We start from the raw sequence: 23,621 nt of genomic DNA, 5'->3' as shown, positions 1-23,621 counted from the left end.
AGTTGAAGATAGAAAAGTGTTAAAGCAAAGATGAAGGGGATTAATCCAAGCAAAAGATGAATGAAGCATGACTTTAGGCTGGGGTAGCATGAATTGGGTTAAATATATGAACGGGGTGCGGGGGGACTGTTGTTTTTATTTTCATTTTTTTACATTTATTTATTTTTGAGAGAGAGGAGAAGAGAGGAGATGGGGCAGAAAAAGGGAGACAAAGAACCCTAAGCAAGCTACGTGCTGTGAGCACAGAGCCTGATATAGGGTTTGAATTCAGGAACTATGAGATCATGACCTAAGCCAAAATCAAGAGTCAGCTTAACCAACTGATTGAGCCACCAGGTGCCCCAAGTACTGTTATTTTTGGATCTCTGACGTTTGTTTTAGATAAGACAAAATAGGTATTGTAGGAGGTCTACAAGAGCACTCCTCAGATTTGATGATTTGCTGGAGGGCTGGTAGGACACAAGATATAGTTGTACTCCCAGCTGTGATTTATAACAGAAACATATGCAAAGAAACTGACATCAGGAAAAGGAGCTTTGGGTGAAGCCTGGAGGATACCAAGCTTAAGCTTCCAAGAGTCCCTGCCCCGTCCCCACAGTGGAGTTCTGATGTGACTCCACTTAATTCCTCCAGCATCACTGTAACAGCTCATGTGAAATGTCCTCAGAGGACACTCATTAACGACTCTGCTCCATCCTCCTCCCCCCCGCCTTTTTTAAAACTGGAGATTGATTGTGTAGGTACCTTCTGCCTAGCATGTACCAGGATTTTAGATTCCCAGAAGAAAAGCAGGTGTTCAGCATGAATCTAATTGTACACACTATTTAGGTGCAGTGAACCCTTTTTATCAGTTCTTGGAATTTCCTCTTGAGATAACCTCCCAGATGGAGTCAGGCTCCAACTTTGTAATCAGGCCTTTCTTATGATAGAAGTCCTGCCATATTAACTCTTTTCTGCATAAAACTGATGCCACACAAATAAATGAGGCTGGGAAATCCATCAATTCATTGACACCACAACTATCCTCTGTCCACACAATCATCATCTTTTTTCCCATTGAAAAGTTAACCCCTCCTTCCACTTAGGTCCTGTCTGCTGGCCTCTTACATACTCTTTTTTTTTTTTTTTTTTTTTTTTTTATCAACTCTCCTCTGTCTCTCCTTTATAGTCAAACTGTTCTCTACTGGCTGCTTCCTATAACATCTAAGCATGATCATTATCATACCCTTCTAAACTAAAAAATAATTCAGTGTTGACTCTGATTTGTACACCAAATGTTGCTGTATTTTTTTTTTTCTTCACAGTCAGCCTTCCTCAAAACAAAAGTTATATTTCCTGCATCTCCTTTGTCGGTTCTTTTTCTTTTTTTTTTTTTTTTTCATTACAGTTTGGCCTATTCTCCAAAATCTCCTGAAACTGATCTTTTCAGAGTAATCAACAACATCTTTATTGCCAGTCTAACAGTTATTACTCCTTCTCTCATGGTGGCCTCCATTTTGAGAACTAGAATGAGAGGACATGTACTGGAAGTTGGTACATCCAGGGGACAGGGGAGGGGATTTGAAAAGTCTTTGTGGGGAGAATGGGAAAAGGAGTTAGAATGGAGACTCCTAGGAGAATGACTGGGTACAGTACAGGCTGGAAATCATTTTCTGTTGTCACTGCTCTTTGAATTATGAGATTTTTCTTTATCAGTTTTCATTAATGCTGGTATCTGAGATGGAAGTGAAGGCTTGATCTAGTTCATATTTTGTTAGCTTGATAGGAAGAAAAGTCTCTAAGACAATACCTCTAAGAGGTATTGGCAAGAGCATTTGTAAAGTCATGGTCACAGAATTTTTGCATCTCTCACTATGAAGTATGTATCAGTCTTTGTCCATTGACACTGACATTATAGCAATACTGTTGGTCTTCAAGTATTTTTGGTGTTTGCTGGAATGATGCCATGGTTAAAATGTAACTGGGGAAGCTGAACTTCTGTGGCCTGGAAAAGTATTATATTAAATAGTTTTGTTAAATATTTTTCTGTGTATTTTTATAAACTTGATTAGCTTTTTTTTACTACTTGAAATTGGGGGCTGCAAATTTCTAGAATTAATGTTATTATTTTATTAGATAACTACAGCAGTTCAGCAGTGTGTTCAGTACTTTGAGTTGTGTGAGGCCATGAAAGCCGATGAGATTTTGGGTCATTCAAAGCATTGTGGTAAGTATTGTTTTTTCTGTTACATACTTTAAAAATTATCTCCTTTACTAATAGCTTATTAGCTTATTTTTTAATGGTTAGTAGCATGATAAATTAGACCACTTTGGCTAATATAAAATATTTTCATAAGTTTAAGAGCTATACCATGATGATAATTTTAATTTCAACTGTGGGCTGTTATTGATGCTCTTACATATGAAGTTCTTCAACTTATACTAGAGTATGTATCCTTGTGTGTTAATACTGCAATAACATACTGCTTAGTCTTTCCTCTGGTATAGTAGTCATTTAATTGTCCTTTATGCATTTTAGGAGAATGACCATTTCTGTAAAATATTGTTTTCTTATTAGATAAACTGCCCTGTGATCCTCTCTACTTATCCTCTGTCTGAGCCAAAATACCCTAGATGTTTCATAATCTGGCCTTAATTGCTCTGTTGAATCTCCTCTCAGGAATAATTAAAGTGAATATTCTCTTATAGTTAGATTCTTTTGCATACCAATGTCTATACACTTTTGTTAATCTTTTATCATTCTCTTATGTGCTTCTCTAAGCAAATAGTATGTTCTCCGAGAATATGAAGATCTTATTTTTTTATCCTCAGGTAAATTCTTTATCTAACTCAATAAAAATGGTCAAAGACCAGTAATTAATGGGTTTCAAAAGCTAGCATTTTGTTGTAGAGGAGGAAGTACAGGAGCTGGACTTTATTCTTCAAGAGGAGGAAAAAGATACATTTACATAAACTTATCTCCTTTATAAATTTATGGATTTAAAAACTTTCTTCGTCTTAAAATGTTCTATCCAGTGCTTTTTTTTCCCCTCCCTATTATCTACTGAGACATCATGGATTTACTCTCTTCCGTATCTAGTGAAGACCTAGGGTGCTTCATGTTCTCTCATCCTCATTTCTTTCAAAATCCTTGCTCTTTCTCTTTCAGAGTTTCTTGTCTGCAGTTGCGTGACTTTAGATCAGTTCTGTCTTTCACCTTCTTTTGTCTTTAGGAAATTGAGCAGACTACATTTGTGATGTAATTATTGCACATACATACCTCTCTAACCATAGCTACTATGTTTATTGCATCCTCTTAGATTCTTTCTGCAGTGTCTATAAGAGTTATTGCAAGCTTTCACCAATTTTACCAAGGGCTCTGCTTTCTCGGGCCCACTTTTCTCTCATGAGGTGGCCTTGCATCCCACTTCACTAAGAAAAGTGGAACTTTGCAGAGATTCCCCCCAAGTGTCCTCCTCCTAAACATACAATGCATGTTTATATGCCCTTATCAATATATACTTTCTTTGGGCTGTACTGAAGAGGTATTCTTTTCCAGATTGATCTTTGTTCTTGATTTTGTTCCTCTCCAATGTTCTTGGGGTTTTGTTTCTGTTTTAGAACTGGGACATTGCTTCACTTATTGTGTCTACCTTTTTGTTGGTACCTTCCCCTGCATACTCTGAACCTGCTTATGTATCTTTCAAATAGAAACCTCAACCAGTTCACATGTATCTTACCTCCCTGCTTCCCTGCAAAGAAAACTCTTCTAAGTATCCTACATATATCCAGGCCCCATTTCTTTACCTCTTATTTACTTTTCAACAATGGAAATGAGGCAATCTCTACTGCTCCATGACCTTCCTATTATGAACTTCCCCTGTTTTTGTCCTAATTTTACAGCATTTGTTTCTATTGTCCCTTTCCCTCTTCTTTATGGTACCATTCTTTCTTGGAATTCTTCATTGTTGTGAGGAATCATAATTTCACTGGAAGGGCCCTTTTCCTCGTGTTTGTATTGACAAGGGTTTCACCCTTTGTTCTTTTTTTTTTCTCATCTTAGTCTACCTGTTCTCTCTTGGGGGATCCCATTTATTTTCATGGTTTCAAATACTACATATGTATATGGTGACTCTGATATTTAAGTCCACCACTTTTCTGAATTTCAGATCCACATGCTTATATCATATTTAGAACATCTGTCGGGGTGCTCCAGGTGCACTGTAATGTTAAAATGTCAAGGAATGAAATCACTTTTCTTCTGTATTTAGACAGGCTTCTCCCTCTTTTCCCTTTTAGAATTACTTAAATGGAATAACAGTTCACTCTCTACACAGATGTTGAGTTAGGAACTTGAGGATTTTGTTGTTATTTCACAGTCAAAACGTAGTTCTGTCTAAGGCCTTCCTGTTGATTTATACATTTATCTATCTGCTCTTCTCTATTCTTCTTGTTGATGCTTTTGCTCATGATGTTTTTAGTTTTATTTCAAACCTTTACCTTCTTCCATCTATTATGCTATGATCAGGGTTAGTTTTTCACATGCATATTTGATTACTTTCATGCTTACAACCCTTTAATATCATTTCAGTTGTGTCTATAGTAACATCCGTATTCCTTCTGCAGTTTAGTCCTTTGTGATCTGCTACCTTCTGCTACCATGTACCCTCTTTTCTCTGCCACTTGTCCTCCTCAAGCTCTGATCATACCAGACTATTTGCCATACTCTGAATTGGAAGCCCAGTTTCATGTTTCTTACTGTTCGTTGACATCAAATTGTTCAAGATCTTATATAAAACAGATACTCAGGAGATCTTTAATGTGTGGATGAGTGAGTGAATGAATGATATATTTTAGGTGTATGTATTTTACAGATTCTAATTTTATTTCCTAACATGGTTGTAAATACAGTCTTTTACAGTATTGACTTTTAATTGGTAGTATTAAACAGTGATATTTTCTAATGACTTTCTCCCTTTCTTATTTTTGAAGTTCCTTTTGATAACAGGTGATAACTCTGACAATCCTATGCTATTTTGGAATGAACACTGTACGCATATTTTACATTTCTGAGTTTAAATTTTGTGATGAATGCTTTTCCTCAGAGATTTAGGTGTTCTAGGATCTTAGGAAAGATAATTAACTTTTTTTTTTTTCTTTTTTTACACCAACAGAGTCTTCATTATAGACTGCAACCTTGTTTAATGTTCAATAGGGAATGAAGATAGGTACTATCTAAAAAATACTAGCATTAAAATAAATGTCTTTGCTTCTCTTTTAAGGGAACAAACAGAAAACCTTCTACTACTCAGGACAAGAATTACAATATATTTATTTCATTCATTCACTGTGCCTTTTAGGAAGGTTATTGATCTATACACAAGGCAGACGGCTATTTCCTATAAAGCTGAAGAATAGAAAAGGTACGTACAATGAGGAGAAACAAGTATGTTTAGCTGGTAAGGTTGATGAGCTATGAATTACTGACCTTTGAAGATTTTACGTGGTCTCTTCTAGGGTGCTTAGCAACATACCTTTTAGTCTGCTGATTGCTTGTATACCTTTAAGTGTTACAATTCCTTTTTTCAGTATGTGCTTTTCCTTACATTATAGTTTTTTTCTATTCATCCAGCCTTTACTGCTTATTTCTTATTTCTCCCTGTCTTTCAAAATCCTAAATGTACTGAATAATCCAGATCAGGATGCAGAACTAGAAGACCTCATTTAAATTCTAGTTCCCTTATAAACTGGCTGTGAGCTTTTGGGCAAATCACATAACCATTGTGGTGTTTGTGTGTGTGTGTGTGTGTTTTGTTCTATAAAAATGGAATAACATCATTGATGCTGAGCTCAGACAATTTTTGTGATGATCCGAGATGAGTTTTCAGAATACTGTGTTTGTGTTTTTATTTTCTTTTAGAGAGAGTGAGTGAGCATGAGCACAAGTTGGAGAGAGGAGCAGAGAGAGACAGAGAGGTGGGGGTGAGACAGAGACAGAGAGAGTGAGGGGAGAATGAGAATGAATTCCCAGCAGGCTCCACACTCAGCACAGAGCCCCGTGCAGGGCCCGATCCCACCAGATCAAGACCTCAACTGAAACCAAGAGTCAGGCACTCAACTGACTGAGCAACCCAAGGCGCCTCCAGAATACTGTTATATAAGCTACAAAGCCCTGTATCATTTGATATATTACTGTTACCCTAAGCCCTGTTTTTAAAGTTTTCCCCATCAGCTTCAGCACATGCTATTATTTTTTTGCCTCCCTTAAAACTTTGTACTAGGACTATTGTCTAGAGAGACCAGCAAACTCTTTCTGTAATGTGCCAGATAGTAAATATTTTTGGTTTTGTGAGCCACATACTGTCTCTGTTGCATATCCTGTGTATTTGTGTATACACTTGCTCATTTATGCAAAAGAATTATCACAACATGCCTGAGTCTCTATCTTTAGGAAGGCCTGCTTGCAAGGTTTCACTCTAGGTGGCATATGGGAACTTGGATTTCTCACTGTTCCCAGAACTGTTACGAGTAGGAAAGAACTGTTAAGCTGCCATTTGATGGAATATTATTGAACTTTACAGAAATAGAAAGATTAATAAATGCCTGTGATGTTATTGTAGGTAGGTATTCAACTGAAGCTTATATGTCTGTCATCTATAATTTAGTACTTTATGTTGACTTTTAACATCTACTTTTTGGCCTATCAAATGTCACAGGTCATGTCAAAATTCAATTTTGAGAGCTCTATTCTACTGTATTAGTGTATGTCAGCATTTAAGTTTTACTTGTGTGTTCACTAGAATCTTTAGGTAAAGACTCTGCATCCAGGCTTGGTGAATTACAGCCTACAGGCCAAATCTGGTACTATTTTGTATGGCTCACAAGCTAAGAATGGTTTCTATATTCTTAAATTACAGTAAAAAATTACAAGAATATTTTGTGACCTGTGAAATAAAATTAAAATTTTGGTGCAAAGTCTTATTGGAAAATGACCGTAATTGACCATTTGCAATTTATCTGAGTCTACTTTAGTGCTACAGCATCATAATTTAGTATTTGTAACAGAACCAGACAGAAACAGTTGGGCCACTAAGCCTAAAATATTACCTAGAAAAAGTTTTACACCTGTTTTACAGTTCTATATAAATATGTTGGCCAGACCAACACACTAACCTGAATTTTGTCATTCCTAATAAATTCATAGTCCTGATCAGATTAATAGACCTTCCTGTTATAAGTTTATATTAAGTGACTAGTCCAACATCAATGGTAAAACTTCACAAAGCACCTACTGTATTATTTTCCTTGCCATCTTTTAGCTTGCCATTAGACAGAACAAGTTAGTTTGTTTTTCTTGAGTTTTCTGTCCTGTGTTCTAGCCCCCTTCTTTCCAGTTTTACCACAGTCTTTGAAAATTCAGGAGGATGGGAAACACAGTTAAATTTTTCTAAGTTGCAAATATATACTAGAAAATAATCTTTTTCTTTTTCCTTTTTGAAGATTTAGTATCACTTACAGATCTTGTGGTTTTGTTTACTCAACTTCTCTATTACTCACCAAATTGTCCAAAGATGACATCAGCTGCACATCTAGGTAATTCTGCTTCTATTTTAAATAGAGTAATAGAAATATCTAATAATACTTAATATTTCTGTTGTCTAGATGTTTGAGTGACTGACCTGACCTAGTTTGGTAAAGAGGTTTCCTAAGGTGCAATATTATTCATAACAAATTGCATTGGTCCTATATTATTCATAACATTGCATTGGTCCTGGAATAAACCATGAAATCTAATTTTGTTCATTGATATTTTAAGATGTTCCTAATTTATTTCCTTCTTATGTAGAATCAGTTTTGCTGAGAATTTTAATGTCATTCTTAAGAAATACTATTAAGGGAAGTTTGATTGATAGGTACTAATGTGTTCTTTGCTATTTCCTATCCTTTATACGTTCCTGATGTTTTGATCAACCTGCTTGTTTTAGCTCACTTTTAAAACTTCAGATCTTCTTTTATTAAAGAATAAAGCATAAACAAAAGCTTCATGTTTTTCAGTAAAATGACTTTTAATCTTTAGCTGTTGACTGGCTTATTATTGAAAAGTGCCTTAAAATATTAACTTTTAAAAGATAACACTTTTTCCTTTGAATATCAGTGAAAGTTTACAAAGTGAAACACTTTAATAATAAAATACTCTCATAACCTATAGATTGATAATGTTCTAAACCTGGAAGTTACTGTAGAAATGCTGAAAAAATTCTGAGAGGAATTCAAGTTAATCAAAGGGAAAAAAAAATGTCCATATATGTTAATGCTAAATGCATCTGCCAATTAGTATGTTTTCTTTATGCAGTTATACCAGTTCATTAGTCTTCACAGTGGCTCTCAAACTTCTTTCTGCCTTTACAGCATTTCCGTGTTAGAAACATGTAGCTTAGGTCCCCATGCTAAATGTTCCTACAACATACTGTGTTTCTGTTATGTGAAAAATGTTCCTTCTTATAACTACTTGTCAGTGTCTTGGTTTACCATCTAGTGGACTGTTTTTTGTTGTTGTTGTTTTTTTTTCTTTTGTCTTAGTTACATCTGTCTACAGTGCCTACACAGTTTCTGGCATATAGTAGGCACTGGAAAGTAGATAAAAGAATGGATGAATGAATGAATGGCTATATACTCATCAATAATATCTTTCATTGCAAACAGGGTCTGGAACTGATTGAAAAAGATCACTTTTCATTTTCTTTTTGTCAGGTGTTGGCTTGAAGTCTTAGTGTGTTCATGGAGTAAAGAATATTGTAATTTAAGTTAAGACCTTTGGTGTTACTTTTAGTATTCTGTCTTTAAACCTTATGCCGTTAACTTTTGGTTCTTATTTTCTTGTAAAACAGTATTTTGTGTATATATTCGGTCAGATAACCTGAGAATATATTGATCTATGAAACCAAAAATATTATACTCACTTTAGTGACCATTCACTGTGTTAGATTGATATGTATTTGTGTTTTCCTGTACATATTTTAAAGGAAAATCTTTACAGTGTTCATTCATTTCACTGGTTTTATAGTAATATATATAAGTAGTAGTATATTAGTATTCAAGAAAGTTTCTCCTCTTTTCTGCATTTTTGGTAATTATTTTGTTTTACTCTAATTTTCTATCAGGCTGAACACTTGAATGCGTACTGTAAGAAAAAGAAAAATTGAATAACAAGTAAATGTTTGCTGGGAGGAAAAAAGTTGTAAATTTGTTTCAAATCACCTCCTTACTGTTAAGCAGTGATTTACTGTCAAATAGCAAATGATCTTCTATTGTTTCTCAGCATTCAGATTTGTCATTCACTTTATTTTTATTTTTTATTTATTTAATTCATTTATTTTTATTTTTGAGAGAGAGAGAGAGAGAGAGAGAGACAGTGTGAGCGGGTGAGGGTCAGAGAGAGAGGGAGACACAGAATTCGAAGACAGGCTCCAGGCCCTGAGCTGTCGGCACAGAGCCTGATGCGGGGCTCGAACCCATGAACTGTGAGATCATGACCTGAACCAAAGTCGGATGCTTAACTGAATGAGCCACCCAGGTGCCCCTATCATTCACTTTCTTAAAATTAACTTGAGGTTATATTAAGCTAATTGATCTCCCTGTAGGTTTCAGGGTATGATGCGGCAATACATCATCCTTTGGGCATTGAGTTGGGTAGTTTTTTATTTGTTTGTTTTTAACTGTTTAACTTTGATGTTGATCTTTTTTGGAAAAGCAATGGGTAACTCACAAATAAGCTATATTATATATATATGTTATATATATAAGTTCTTAATGTTTAAATTTCTAATTTCTAAAAGAACTATTGTTTATCAGATAATTACTCTCCTGCAAGTATGGTAATTGAAGTTCTTCAGATACTCTGTGATCAGAAAGAATGTGCAATTGAATGCTTATATAACAGCACTGTGATTGAGGCACTTCTTCAGCCTATTCATAATTTAATGAAAGGAACTAAGGTTGGTATTTACTAAAAATAGTTTATTAATTGGGTATTAGGGAATAGTCAGTGGGACTTTATTTCTAAGTTTCATTGTATTTGAAGTATTTATTACACCATCTTTCCATATATGAATGTATTTTATGCTGACATAGGTTTTTATTTATTATTATATCGTAATTTATATAGTCAGTTAATTTATTCATTAGTGACATTGTAGGGGGAAAATACATATAACATCTTAATTTTTTTCTAGTCAAGCCTAGATCTGATTATAAGGATTGAGAGAAGTTATTAAGCTATTTGTCTTGTAAATTTAATAAATCTTGTGAATGTTTTATTTGTCTTAATAATAATTTTATAGCTTTTAGATTATTTTTCTGAAGATTCAGTTCTGTTTTCTATGAAGAAATAATATTTTTGATAAAAAAACTTATACATATGTTCAGAACTGATATGTTCATATCTCTTTACATTTTGTATGGACTATTTCTTTACATTATATAATTTAATCCTTACAACTGAGGCTGAAAGAAGTGAATTGCTCAAGGTCAGACATTTAACAGGTGGCAGAATTGGTATCCTTATTAGTACTGCTACATGTCCACTTCTGTGACTTAAGTGTTGGGGGAATGACGTAAATCTTAATAGGCTAAAGAGTTTGCCTTTTCAGGTCTGTGTTTTGTAGTGTTTTTACTGCTTTCATCTACTGTGCCCACCCCTCAGTGGGCTGGGCAACTGCTTATCTATTTATGCATTCATTATTCATTGCTCATTCAGAAAACATTAAACACTTATGTGAATGTGATATAAAGTATGGGATTCTAGGTAATTAAGGGGATAGAATTTTGATTTTATGGTCAGAAAGATAAGTAGAAAAGAACCAGTAGAATTCCTAATACAGTTTAATATAATAGAATGCCATAATAGCAATAGTAATATGAAATATAAACTATATAACAGAGCTGAGAAATGTGCTCTTGGATATTGTGTCAGAGTTGTTTGTCTTTGCTTTCATATATCCTTAAGTTTTCATCTTCTTTTGGCTTCCTTTACATATAAATATGCTTGAATCTGTCTAGTAGTTAGGATGAGAAAAGCTCTTGATCATCACTGCACATCTTTAGCTACCACCTAATATGTGATCTTTTTAATGATAAGCTTTTCCTTATGGAGGACGGCCATTGTTGTCCTGCCTCCCTTTATTCTGTTATGTTTCCAAACACTGTATAATGATCTTACCTCCACTATGTCTTTGATGCTGCTTTGATTGCTGTAGCTCGTAACTTCATAACTTCCTAAACCTGTAACTAACTAGTGACCACTTTTCAGACTATTATTTACCTAATTATTTACCTGGCTTTCCTAAATTACTATATATTCCTCCCAACTCCCCCCCCCCCACCTTTCTAACAGTTCTTTCTGTGTCATATCTGAGGGCTCCCCTTCTAAGTCTCTGCTGTCTTCAGTGAGTCAGGATCTGATTCACTTTCTTTTCGTTCAGTGTACTTTTCCTAGGTGATTTCCTTCAATTCTGTTGATTAGATGCATAGTTAACCTTTTTTTTCTTTTAGAAAGGTTTATTTTTGAAAGAGAGCGGGAGCACACACGCATCTGAGCAGGGGAGGGGCAGAGAGAGAGATGGAGAGAGAGAGAGAGAGAGAGAGAGAATGCAATCAGGCTCCATGCTAACAATGTGGAGCCCAACGTGGGGCTTGATCTCACTAACCTTGAGATCATGACCTGAGCTGAAATCAGGAGTCAGAAGTTTAACCGACTGAGCCACCCATGTGCTCCTGTTAATTTCTAAATTTAGATCTCTTCAGCTCCAGATTTGTCTTTAGATGCCTGCTGAACACCTTTTTGAGTTATTCCATGAGAAAATCAAACACCGCATTATCAACAAATTAGTTTTTGGCTTGTCAGGTTTTTTTTTTTTTTCTTTTCTTTTTGGCTCCTGTTCAGCTTTTCTAAGCTTGCTCGCATTTCCCTGTGTGATGAGTAAGACTACTCCTTCCTCATTTTCTTCATTCTATTTGTAATTAAGCCCTATAAACTTGTTTTCCTACATATCTCTAAAATCCATTTATGTCTCTTAACCCCTGCTGCTACTGATTTTATTTAAGCTCTGATAATTCCTTGCTTGGAATACTGAAATAATTTTCTTATTTTTTCCTAGTCTTTGACCTTTCTAGCCTTGTCCTTGGTATTAAGACTAGGGCTGTCAGGGTATTTTCCTGGTTGTTGCTTGCTAGGTAAATTTTAGACTTTTAAAGTAGACATTTATCACATTTTGTGTTGGGTCCTACCTATTTTTCCCATGTATTTTACTTATAACAGATTATTTGCATTTTTTGGACAAGGTTTTAATATTTCCCTATGTTTGCATACTTTCCCCTCACCCTGGAAAGTAGTGGTCTAAGTGAAAAATTCCTTTCTTCAGACCATAGTTTATTTTTTTTTCTCCTAAAACTTCTCCTACTTCTCCCTGGAAAAGTTGTTTCTTTCTCTAATATTCTCATGTTATGTACTTCTGTACTTACGCTGGAATTATTCTTGAGTGTAACAAACAGCCCTCTGGCACATAGTAGCCATTTAACCTTAAAACATTCAGCATCACTCATCGAGCCACTACTGTATCACTGGCTTGTGCTAGGTATTTGAAATATAGAAGAGATTAAGACCTATACCTTTCTTTGAAGGAAGCTACTCTAATAGGAAAGGCAGACTATTAAAATACTGAATGAGGAGCAGAAAGGTTTAAAAAGGTGTATGTATGGGTGGGTGCCTGGCTGGGTTAGTCAGTAGAGTTTAGGGTTGTAAATTTGAGCCCCACGTTGGGTAGAGAGATTACTTAAAACAAATTTTTTTTTCTGTAAAAGAAGGCGTATATATGAGAGAAGGAAAGTATTCCAGGCAGAGAAGTTGTTTTAAGAAAGATACTTAATGTGAAACTAATAGACAGTATAATAATGCCTAATATAATTAGGAAATATTCAGGTGAATATACTTGACTCCTTAGTTAAGCTAACTCACTGAATTTATTAGAATGTGTTGGTTGCAGTGTTTAGATACTCCGATTTCTTATAGAGAATATGTGTATTGATAGCTGTGCAGGTACAGACAAATAGGTCAGCCCCAGAGAGAACAGGAACTCTAGTAGACTTAGGCTTATAGATGGGCAACAGCATTAATATGACTCTAGGTTTTAGTATTAGCCTTGTACTAATTTGCTATATGCTTGCAAAGATATTTTTAGTATTTCTACTTAAAAGTAAAAGTGAAAAAATATGATTGGTTCAGGCCATGTTTTCCTCATTAGATGACATCATTCACTATTGGCCAGCCAATGAATTGCTTGTCCTTACTCAGACCTATAATTAATTTGTGACCCAACCAATTGCAGGAAGGGATGATGTTCTTAGAAATGATGTTCTTAGGTTGGATATTCAGACCCCAGTGAGTGGGAAGTAAAGAGCAAAGTAGAAATAGAGGAGCTACTGAATTTGTCAAATAGAATTATATATAAAACTGTAATGGGAATAGCAGGCCCCTCAACTGTCTTCATAAACAATAACTGGTCTGGGTAGAATGTCTGTATATATTTGTCTCATCAACTGTGCTGGTAAGTGAATATAATCTAATGACATTTAATTCAGACATAATTCACAACCAAACAGACATTAACTGTCTTTTTGTTGTGGTAATATAACTTTGTTAGACTATACTACCACCATTGAATTTTAGTCTGTGATATGTCAGCATGTCATAAAATTATGATTTATCTTTTAATGTACAGACTGCTCCAAATTGCTCTGAAACAGCTTTAATTCACACAGCTGATATCTTGGCAAGAATAGCGTCAGTAGAAGAAGGACTTACCTTACTTCTTTATGGAGAAAATATGAACTCTTCTGAAGAAAAAAGGTATATGTCTATGCTTTAAATTTGTGGAATTTTTAGCATATTCTCTAAATCTAATTCAAAGTTTCCAGAAGGTTATGCAATGTGTTAATAATGAAAATCAGGATAACTGTTCTAGATAGTTACGTTCTTGATCAGCCACTAACAGCATATTAGATGAGCTCCAGATTGAAGTAGTAGCCAGGATTGTTCACTATATAGGCAGCGTAGGCCTTGATGTCAGTAACTTCAAAATAAGAATAGGAGGATTCATTCTAGATGGGATGTTTTTTGCTCTTTCAGACTTCTACGCATGATTGATTCTAGTCCAACCACACAAGGGTGCACAAAAGAAAAGCTAACTACTTCTCCATCTTTCTTCTCTACCCTCCCTCTATTCCATCTCTGGCTTAACTGATGGGACCTTTGTTATGCTTTTAGACTTTCTCTGCACTTATAATGATGTAGAAAACATATATCCCTAACTGTAGAATTTTTGTTTCTCTTCATAAAAATGTTATATACATTATTCAGCTTTCCTATGTGTAACCATGAGCATTTTCCTAGATGAGTACAGAATGAAACACTATTTTTAATAGCTCCATAGCACTTAAAAAATAAGTTTGTTTATTTTGAGAGAGACAGACAGACAGACAGGCAGAGTCAGAAGGAGAGAGAGACTCCCAAGCCGGCTCTACGTGGCCAGCACAGAAACTGACATGGGGCTTGATCTCCTGAATCATGAGATAATGACCTGAGCTGAAATAAAGATCTGGACACCCAACTGACTGAGCCATCCAGGTGCCCCCCTAGTTGAACTTCTTTTTAATTTGACTTTCAGGCAGCTCTTCTGTTTTTGGTCCTACTTCTGTCTCCAATTCCAGAGATACGTGGTACCACCAATTTGAGTTTTTTGAGTTCTATGAAATAAATTGTGTTCTGTTTTCTGTATTGTGGCTGATTATTCAGTTTCCCCAGGTCTTGAATTACTTCTTGTTTTTTCCACATTCTAAATTATAAAACATTGTTACTATCACATTCTTTTCTTCTTGACAGCGATAAAAGCCTTTGGAAAATTCTGTTTATTTTTGCATTGTAGTATTTTAAGAGGGTGCCATACTCAACTGGAAGTATTTTTCTATATAGATAACAATTCTTTTGTAAAATGAGAAAGACTAACCTTTTGTCAGGAGTTCTAAGGTTTCTTTTTATTGTCCATCACTTCCCTATTTCAGTTTTTTGGTTTTTTTGAGTATTTTTGTTTTTTGTTTTGCTATATAGACATTTAGTTATGTAATCAGTTTTTTCCTAATCATTAAGATTTCTATGTTTTGTTTTTAAAGTGAGTTTTCCTTACATTGAAGTTAAACACATAAGACGTAAAATGTTAATTTCTTCTGACTCCTCATTGTGCCATGGTTGTTCCTGATAATATTATTTATATTGGCCAAAGACTGGATTCATTTCCTTTTTTTTATTTATTAAAAATTTTTTAAATGTTTTATTGATTTCTGAGAGAGAGAGAGAGACAGAGAGACAGAGAGACAGACAGACAGCATGAGCAGGAGAGGGTCAGAGAGAGAGAGGGAGATACAGAATCTGAAACAGACTCCAGGCTCTGAGCTGGCAGTCAGCATAGAGCCCGACGCGGGGCTTGAACCCATGAGCCGTGAGATCATGATCTGAGCTGAAGTTGGACGCTTAACCGACTGGGCCACCCAGGTGCCCCAAGACTGGAATCATTTCAAATATTCAGTAACAAGGGACTGGTTGATTAAATTATGTTTGCACAGAGGAACACTTAGCTCTGTGGTGGGAACATGGAATTTTTTTTTTTTTTAAATGTTTTTTATTTATTTCTAGGAGACAGAGAGAGACAGTGTGAGCAGGGGAGGGTCAGAGAGAGAGGGAGTCACAGACTGAAACAAGCTCCAGGCTCTGAGCTGGCAGTCAGCACAGAGCCCGACGCGGGGCTCGAACCCACGAACCGCGAGATCATGACCCAAGCGAAAGTCGGACGCTTAACCGACTAAGCCACCCAGGCGCCCCAGAACATGGAATTTTTTATGTATTGTTGTAGAGTTGTCTTCAGGATATGTTAAGTGAATGGACAAAACAAAAGAATGTTTATAGAATGCTACTTCTAGTATTAAAAGAATGGAATATGAATAAACAAAATAATATTTGTTGATATTTTTCAAAAGGAGTGATGAAAGGGTAATCTGAGAAGTAAGTTTTCGAGGAAGGAAGAAAAACATGTGTATATGGAGGTAAAAATGTAACACATATACCTTGATTGAACCTAGATTTGACTTTGTGGTTCTGTACTTGATTTATGCTAAATGTAAAAGTTAAATCAAAAAGGAAAATACACATTTTAAAGAAATTCAAACAAATGGAAATAAGTGAATTTAACTACCAATCAAGTTAGTTACCTACCCATGCAAAGAATTACTTCAAAGTGACCTGATTTGAATGTTTCTAGTGGGTATATAATAAGGTTAAAAAAATCTCAGCAAATAGTCTTCATCTGCCTTCAATATATTTTGAAATTATTATGTACATATTCTAAATAAAGCAAATAATTAATTAGCATCATAAGGAACTAGAGTTTCAAAAAATATGAAATTAGGGAAGTTAAACTTGAAATTTATATTCATAATATAAATAAATATTAACTTATTTTCTTAAATTATACTTAGATAAATATTTAATATTTATTTAGCTGTCAGCCCAGGTACACACCTAGGCCCTGGTGTACACTAGGTAAAAGATGTACACCAGGGCCTGATGTGGGGCTCAAACCCATGAACTGTGAGATGATGACCTGAGCTGAAGTTGGATGCTCACCTGACTCTGTCACCCAGGCACCCCTTAAATTATACTTTTCTTAGAACTGAAGGCGTGGAAATAATGATGACACCTTTCCCCTTAGCTGACTGTGCTCTCTAAATATCTAAGTTTTTTTTCTTTTCCTCTACCTTACCAAAGGAGGAAGGGATCTTGAAGGTAGTTGTTTCTGGGTTAGGTCAGGAAATGAGCAAGGTGATCCTTCATATCTTACCATTCTAGAAAGCAAGGAAATTCTCTAAGATTAAAGACATTATGTCAGAAGTACCCCAATCTACCAGAAGGGGCCTCCTACTGATTTAAGATAGATAATTTAAGAATTAAAAAAATAATGACTTCAATGGTTAACATACATAAAGCACACAAAAATCATTTTAAAGACATATTGAAATTAAAGAAAATCTCATCAATTGCCAATTGAGGTTGTGATGACACCAACTCATTTTGCAAATTGATTTTAAAAAATTCAAACATGTTTTTCTATTATTTCCTATACATGTTGTATTTTGATATAACTATTAAGTTTCTGAAGGTAAAATTCTTCATAGAAAGCTTTCAGTTAATAAGTGCAAGATAATTAGAAATCACCATTTGGTAACTCCTAATGAAATAGTTGATTTAGGAAATTATCCTGAATTGATGCTAAAACCATTAGGTGAATGGCTTAATGAGAGGAGGACTTCCCACTGGAAAGCTCAGGCTCCTACCATCTGACCAGTTGATTTTTAGCACCACCAGTTGATTTTTAGCACCACCCAAATTAGGACAACTAGATATGCATCTCATGATGCAAGTGGAGGTACACAGTAGTAACCACCTATGAAGTTATTTTTGCTGAGAAGAAAATAAATTGTACTTTAAGCCTCTAGATATAATTATCACCTTATAGGGATTAGGGGGAAATAGAGGAACACATTAAATGGCACCATGATGAAGCAGTTGCCCAAATAAAGTATGTATAGGAAAAATAACTTCTTTCTCCAAATCATTGGCATAGATTAAAAAAAGAAGAGGGAAAGAGGGAGACTAAATGATCACAATAACCTCATGTACTCCATGAAATTTATTTGAATTTTGATTTATACAAATCTATTATAAGGACAACCTTAAGACAATCAGGAAAATCTTGATATGGGTGGACTATCAGATATATTAAAACAGAGTTCGGTGGGGTATTGGTATGTAACATAGAAACCTTTGTCAGTTAAAGATGTACACTAGGTAAAATGATGTCTGGGATTTAGCATATCATGCTCCAGTATAGATGGGCAGAGGAAGAAGTCAGGAGATATATGAAACAGCACTGGCAAATATTGGTAACTGTTGAAGATGTATAGAGGGGTACATGGAGAGTCAGTACCCTATCCTATACACCGCTTACTGTGTTTGTTTTTAAAGCCAGAAAAACTAAAAGTGTGCTGCTCTGGAGCCAGATATCATGGGTTTGAGGCCTGGCTCCACTTCTGAACAGCCATGTGGTATTGTTCAAGATACTTAATTCCTATAAGCCTTAACTGTTTTTCCTTATCTGTTTAACAAATGAAGAATGTATCTAGTTTATGGCGTCATTATAAGGATTAAATGAGTTAATATATTTAAAATATTTAGAACAGTGCCTGGCATATTAAACATTTACGATGTTTTCCTTATCTGTTATTACTGTTAAACTGTCCAAGTTTCTGAAATAGAGGAGCTACATCCTATTAATGGCATAGAAACTCAGGATTATGTTTTCACTATAATCAAGTGAAATGAAGTTCCATATGACACTGGACCTATGGTGTTTATAACCTGTTGAGTGTATAGTTTTGCTTTTTTCATGACTGTATGTTCTTTCCTCTGGTCTCCTGAAACTTCTCTAGTTATTAGACACCTGTCTGTACGTGGGTGGGAACAGGAATATTGACATGTCCGAGAAAAGATAGAGGACTAAAAGAGAGCCAAGCAAATGTAAAGTTTATGATATGGTTAGACTTTCTGGTAGTATTTGATGAGGTGATGATTTATAACGTTGGAATCACTTTAAGATTTCATCTTTTAGTTCTACAGGTGCTCACATAATTGCTCAGTTTTCAAAAAAACTTCTTGATGAGGATATTTCTGTTTTTTCTGGTTCGGAAATGTTGCCTGTGGTTAAAGGAGCTTTTATTTCTGTGTGTCGTCAAATATATGGTACCTGTGAAGGCTTACAGGTGTTAATTCCTTATAGTTTGCATGAATCTATAGCAAAGGCATGGAAGAAGGTAAGAATTTTCAAGCTTTTTTTCCCCCTGAAAATCTTTATTTCAAATATAGTTGCTATCGTAGTATCATAACACAGTTAAAATCTTTTACTGGGGCAAATATGACTTCTTTAGCATCACGGTACTTTAGGGAACAGAATGCTTTTTAATTTGGTACAGGATGAATGTATCTCATCTCCCATTAGGACCAAGGTAGTTCTAGGATCTAACTATACTTCAAAGTCTTTTCTTGTAAGAAAGGCTTTAGATAAATTATCTTTGCATAAACTGACATCCTTTAGAAGCTGTTTCTGAGCAATTTGTATAGACAGCTGGGGTTTTGTTATGGACACTGGAGATTATAATGTTGCAATAGTCAAATGTAGTGTGTATCAGTGGACTAGTAAGCCTTTATTTCCTCACATTTATATGCTTCATTCATAAAATTTTTACATGACATTTAATTAAAAGACAAATAGCTTAAAACTTGAATGTGATTTAATTTTAGTTACATTAAGGATCAACTATAAAAATGTGTCATGAGATCTTATGAGTAATCAATAAATAATGTGAATTAATCTGTTATGTTTTAGACAAGTTTACAATCAGAAAGAACTTCTACTGCAGTAAAGCGTTCAGAATCTGTTTCTTCAGTAAGCCAGGAATCCCAAAGCATGTAAGCACAATTGAATAAACTTCTCTGTTTTTCTGCATTTGCTGAAATAATTTAAAAATGAGAATAATTGAATATTGTGGCAAAAATACACCTGAAACTAATATTATACTATGTATTAATTAATTGGAATGCAAATAAAAACTAAAAAAACCCCAACAACCCAAAATATACTTTATAGAAAGGTGACTGTATACATATATGATGGAGGAAACTTATTCCTAGGGGGAACTTTTAGAGATACTTATACCTTACTTGTACCTTAAATCTAGCAATATTTATTATACTTGCTTCATCCTGTCTTTACATTTTGGGTTAAGAAATTGGACATGTTATAATGTTTCCGGAAAATATGGAGAATTATCAAATACTAAATTTGGAAAGCTGACTAGGGAGTTCCATAGGAATAATGTGATTTCAAATGCCAAAGGAGTCTGTTTATATTTAAATTAGATCTTTCAAAATGCGTGGGAATGTATTTTTTGGCATTGGGAAATTATTTAATTCAGTATTTAACCAATTTTTAATTTAGACATCTCCATGTTTTTTCACAAATTCCAATAGGACATGTTGTCAATTAATGAGGGTAAAAAATTTTTTTAAATTAATATCTTATGACTAATATACCTGGATTCTCTTCTTAGTTGTTGGCATGCTCTAAATAGACAATAGAACTTTAAGGGATATTCTTAAAAAAGTGTAAAAATCAACATTCTTTTAGGTAGGCATAATTTAAAGAAGTCTAACAAAAAAGACTTTTTTCATTTCCTTAACAATGTAATGGTTCAACAAATAGCTAATTCTCTAAAAATTAGCCATAATTTTTTTCCGACAGTTGTCATAAACTTGTCATTTTTTTGTGTGGAGAGAATATTTCTGCAGTTTTTGAGGTAGTTTTTAGATGTTTTCCTTTAGGTCTTCTCTGATTTGTCATTTCCCTTTGATTGATTCAGCCATGTGCTTCAACTTCTGAGGATCCCTATACCTTAAGAGCTTATTGTGTAGTGTAGAATACAAATAAATGCAATGTGGCAATACAGTATGCTAAATTTATATGATGGGGTCACGCAAGGTCTGTTAGGAGGCAACTTGTGAGTGAATCTTTCCGGAAGAAGTTGTTAAACTAAGTTAAAGAGAATAGATACTAACTTGACTGAAAAGGGGGAAAGTGTTATTTCAGATGGAAGAAATAGTATTCTCAAATAGGCTAGAAGAGAGAATGTGATTAATAGTCAATACATTTTACTCTTAGTAATATATTTAGATTCTGAAGTTAGAGTGTGAAAGAACTAATAAATTATATGGCAGTCTTCCTTCCTGAGTTGTCAACCAAGTAATAGAGATAAAGAAGTCAAACAAATAAAAACACGGAATATACACAGGCTTCCTAAGTCCTCAAGAATTAGATTTACTCTTCTGTCACAATGGGCAGTAGACAGCCATAGGCTTCCCTCTGAGGCAGAGCTTAACAAAGATCAGACTTAACAGTAGAACAGGCAGAATATGTGCTTTCTACAGGTAGCTGCATCACAAAGTAGACTGGGAAAGAGGCATTGCTTAGCCAAGCGTGCTTAGGACATTTTCCAAATCTCCTGAGTCCCTTCTTATATGGAGAGTAAGTAATTAGGTGGTAAGAGGCAACCAGTGTTAAAATGGGGAGTGTGCTCCATGTAGAAACTTGATTCTGGAGTAAAAGGAGTTTCCCTCAAAACCATGAGAGACTCTTGAATGCTGAGAACAAACTGAGGACTGATGGGTGTGGGGGGGAGTGGGGGTGATGGGCATGGAGGAGGGCACTTGTGAGGATGAGCACTGGGTGTTATATGGAAACCAACCTAACAATAAACTATTTGTGTAAAAAAAATAGATCTGAACTAGTAAAAAATGCAAAAAACAAAACAAACAAAAAAACAAAAAACAAAAACCAAACCTATAAGGTATTTTTAACCCCCTGGGTCCAATGTCTAAAACCCAGGGATTCGAGTACATACTTCCCTATTATAAAAAATTACACTAAGCGAGTAGATTTCCTGTACTTTTAGCTTAATTTATATTCTGAAGTTGTTGGGTTGAATATTCCATATTTGTCAATTATGTCGAGTTGGTTAGCTATGTTGTTCAACTGTTCTATATTCTTACTGACTTACCTGCTTGCTGAAAGAGTTGTTTTAAGTCTTTCAGTATAATTGTGAAACTATTTTTCTTATAGTTCTATAACAGTTTTCATTAGTTATTTTGAGGGTATGAGGTATGTACAAACTTAGAACCATTATATTTTCCTAGTGACTTTACCCTTTTATCACTATGAAATGTCTCTGATCTTTAATAATGTGTCTTACATCAGAAAAAAAAGGAGGTTCCTTCAATATGATATTAATGTCTTAGAAATAAAATTTAATAGAAATTTTGATAATAGAGAGAACTGTTTATTTCATTTTGTCATCAAAATTAAATTATCTCATAGAATTGAATGTAATTTGTTCTTTTGTGTTAGTGGAAAATTTGGTTTGAGACAGACATTATTTGTTCCTTCATAATTTGCTAAAACTGGAGTGTAAGTTTTAGCAGAACTAGACTGTTCTAATGTCAGAACATAGTAGATTCCTGATAATGTTTCTATTATTTTTGTAAATTCCAGTATAATTAACATATAGTGAGTGTTATGTTAGTTTCATGTGTACAGTATAGTGATTCAACAATTTCATATTATTACTCAGTGCTCATCATAAGTGTACCCTTAAACCCCTCACCTATTTAGCCTGTCCCCACACGTTTCTACCCTCTGGTAACCATCTGTTTGTTCTCTATATTTAAGAGTCTTTTTTGTTTTTATATAGTTTATTGTCAAGCTGGTTTCTATATAACACCCAGTGCTCCTCCCAGCAAGTGCCCTCCTCCATGCCCATCACCCCTTTTCCCCTCTCCTCCACCCCTATCAACCCTCAGTTTGTTCCCAGTATTTAAGAGTCTCTTATGGTTTGCCTCCCTCCCTTTCCTTAACTATTTTTCCCCTCTCCCTCTCCCATGGTCCTCTGATAAGTTTCTCCTGTTCCACATATGAGTGAAAACATATGGTACCTGTCTTTCTCTGCCTGACTTATTTCGCTCAGCATAACACCCTCAAGTTCCATCCATGTTGTTACACGTGGCCAGATTTCATTTTGAGTCTCATTGCCATGTAGTATTCCATGGTATAGATAAACCACATCTTCTTGATCCATTCATCAGTTGATGAACATTTAGGCTGTTTCCATGCTTTGGCTATTGTTGAAAGTGCTGCTATGAACATTGGGGTACATGTGCCCCTATGCATCAGCACTTCTATACCCCTTGGGTAAGTTCCTAGCAGTGCTATTGCTGGGTCAGTAGAGTTCTATTGTTAATTTTTTGAGGAACCTCCACACTGTTTTCCATGGGGGCTGCACCAGTTTACATTCCCACCAACTGTGTAGGAAGGTGTCCATTTCTCCACATCCTCGCCAGCACCTAGAGTCTCGTGATTTGTTCATTTTAGCCACTCTGACTGGTGTGAGGTGGTATCTCAGTGTGGTTTTGTTTGTTTTCCTAATGATGAGTGACATAGAGCATTATTTCATGTGTCTGTTGGTCATCTGGATGTCCTCTTTGGAGAAGTGTCTGCTCATGTTTTCTGTCCATTTCTTCACTGGATTATTAATTTTTTGGGTGTGGAATTTGGTGAGTTCCTTATAGATTTTGGATACTACCCCTTTATCTGATATGTCATTTGCAACTATCTTTTCTCATTCCATTGGTTGCCTATTAGTTTTTTGATTGTTTCCTTTGCCATGCAGAAGCTTTTTATCTTGATGAGATCCCTACAGTTCATTTTTGCTCTTGATTCCCTTGCCTTTGGAGATGCGTTGAGTAAGAAATTGCTGTGATAAGGTCAAGGAGGTTGTTTCCTGCTTTCTCCTCTAGGATTTTGATGGTTTCCTGTCTCACATTCAGGTTCTTCATCGTTTTTGGTGTCTCTTTTTTGCCTTTGTGCATTTGGTTT

General features: G+C 35.1%; 1 protein-coding gene across 2 annotated transcripts in view; it reads left to right on the top strand.

Moving 5' to 3' along the window:
- Positions 1 to 23,621, top strand: part of TBC1D32 (TBC1 domain family member 32) — a 193,200-nt gene that overhangs the window by 43,284 nt on the left and 126,295 nt on the right. For both annotated transcript variants that reach the window (XM_039251523.1, XM_039251522.1), the window contains exons 12-18: positions 2,116 to 2,206; positions 5,262 to 5,402; positions 7,480 to 7,572; positions 9,832 to 9,974; positions 13,755 to 13,882; positions 18,750 to 18,951; positions 19,524 to 19,606. In XM_039251523.1, coding sequence (XP_039107454.1) covers positions 2,116 to 2,206; positions 5,262 to 5,402; positions 7,480 to 7,572; positions 9,832 to 9,974; positions 13,755 to 13,882; positions 18,750 to 18,951; positions 19,524 to 19,606 — 881 coding nt within the window. The remainder of the gene's footprint in view (positions 1 to 2,115; positions 2,207 to 5,261; positions 5,403 to 7,479; positions 7,573 to 9,831; positions 9,975 to 13,754; positions 13,883 to 18,749; positions 18,952 to 19,523; positions 19,607 to 23,621) is intronic.

The sequence above is a fragment of the Hyaena hyaena genome, unplaced genomic scaffold, assembly GCF_003009895.1.
Source record: "Hyaena hyaena isolate Hyena2069 unplaced genomic scaffold, ASM300989v1 scaffold_393, whole genome shotgun sequence".
Classification (NCBI taxonomy): domain Eukaryota; kingdom Metazoa; phylum Chordata; class Mammalia; order Carnivora; family Hyaenidae; genus Hyaena; species Hyaena hyaena.
Note: the sequence above shows the minus strand (reverse complement) of the source record. Positions and strands in the feature narration are given on the sequence as shown.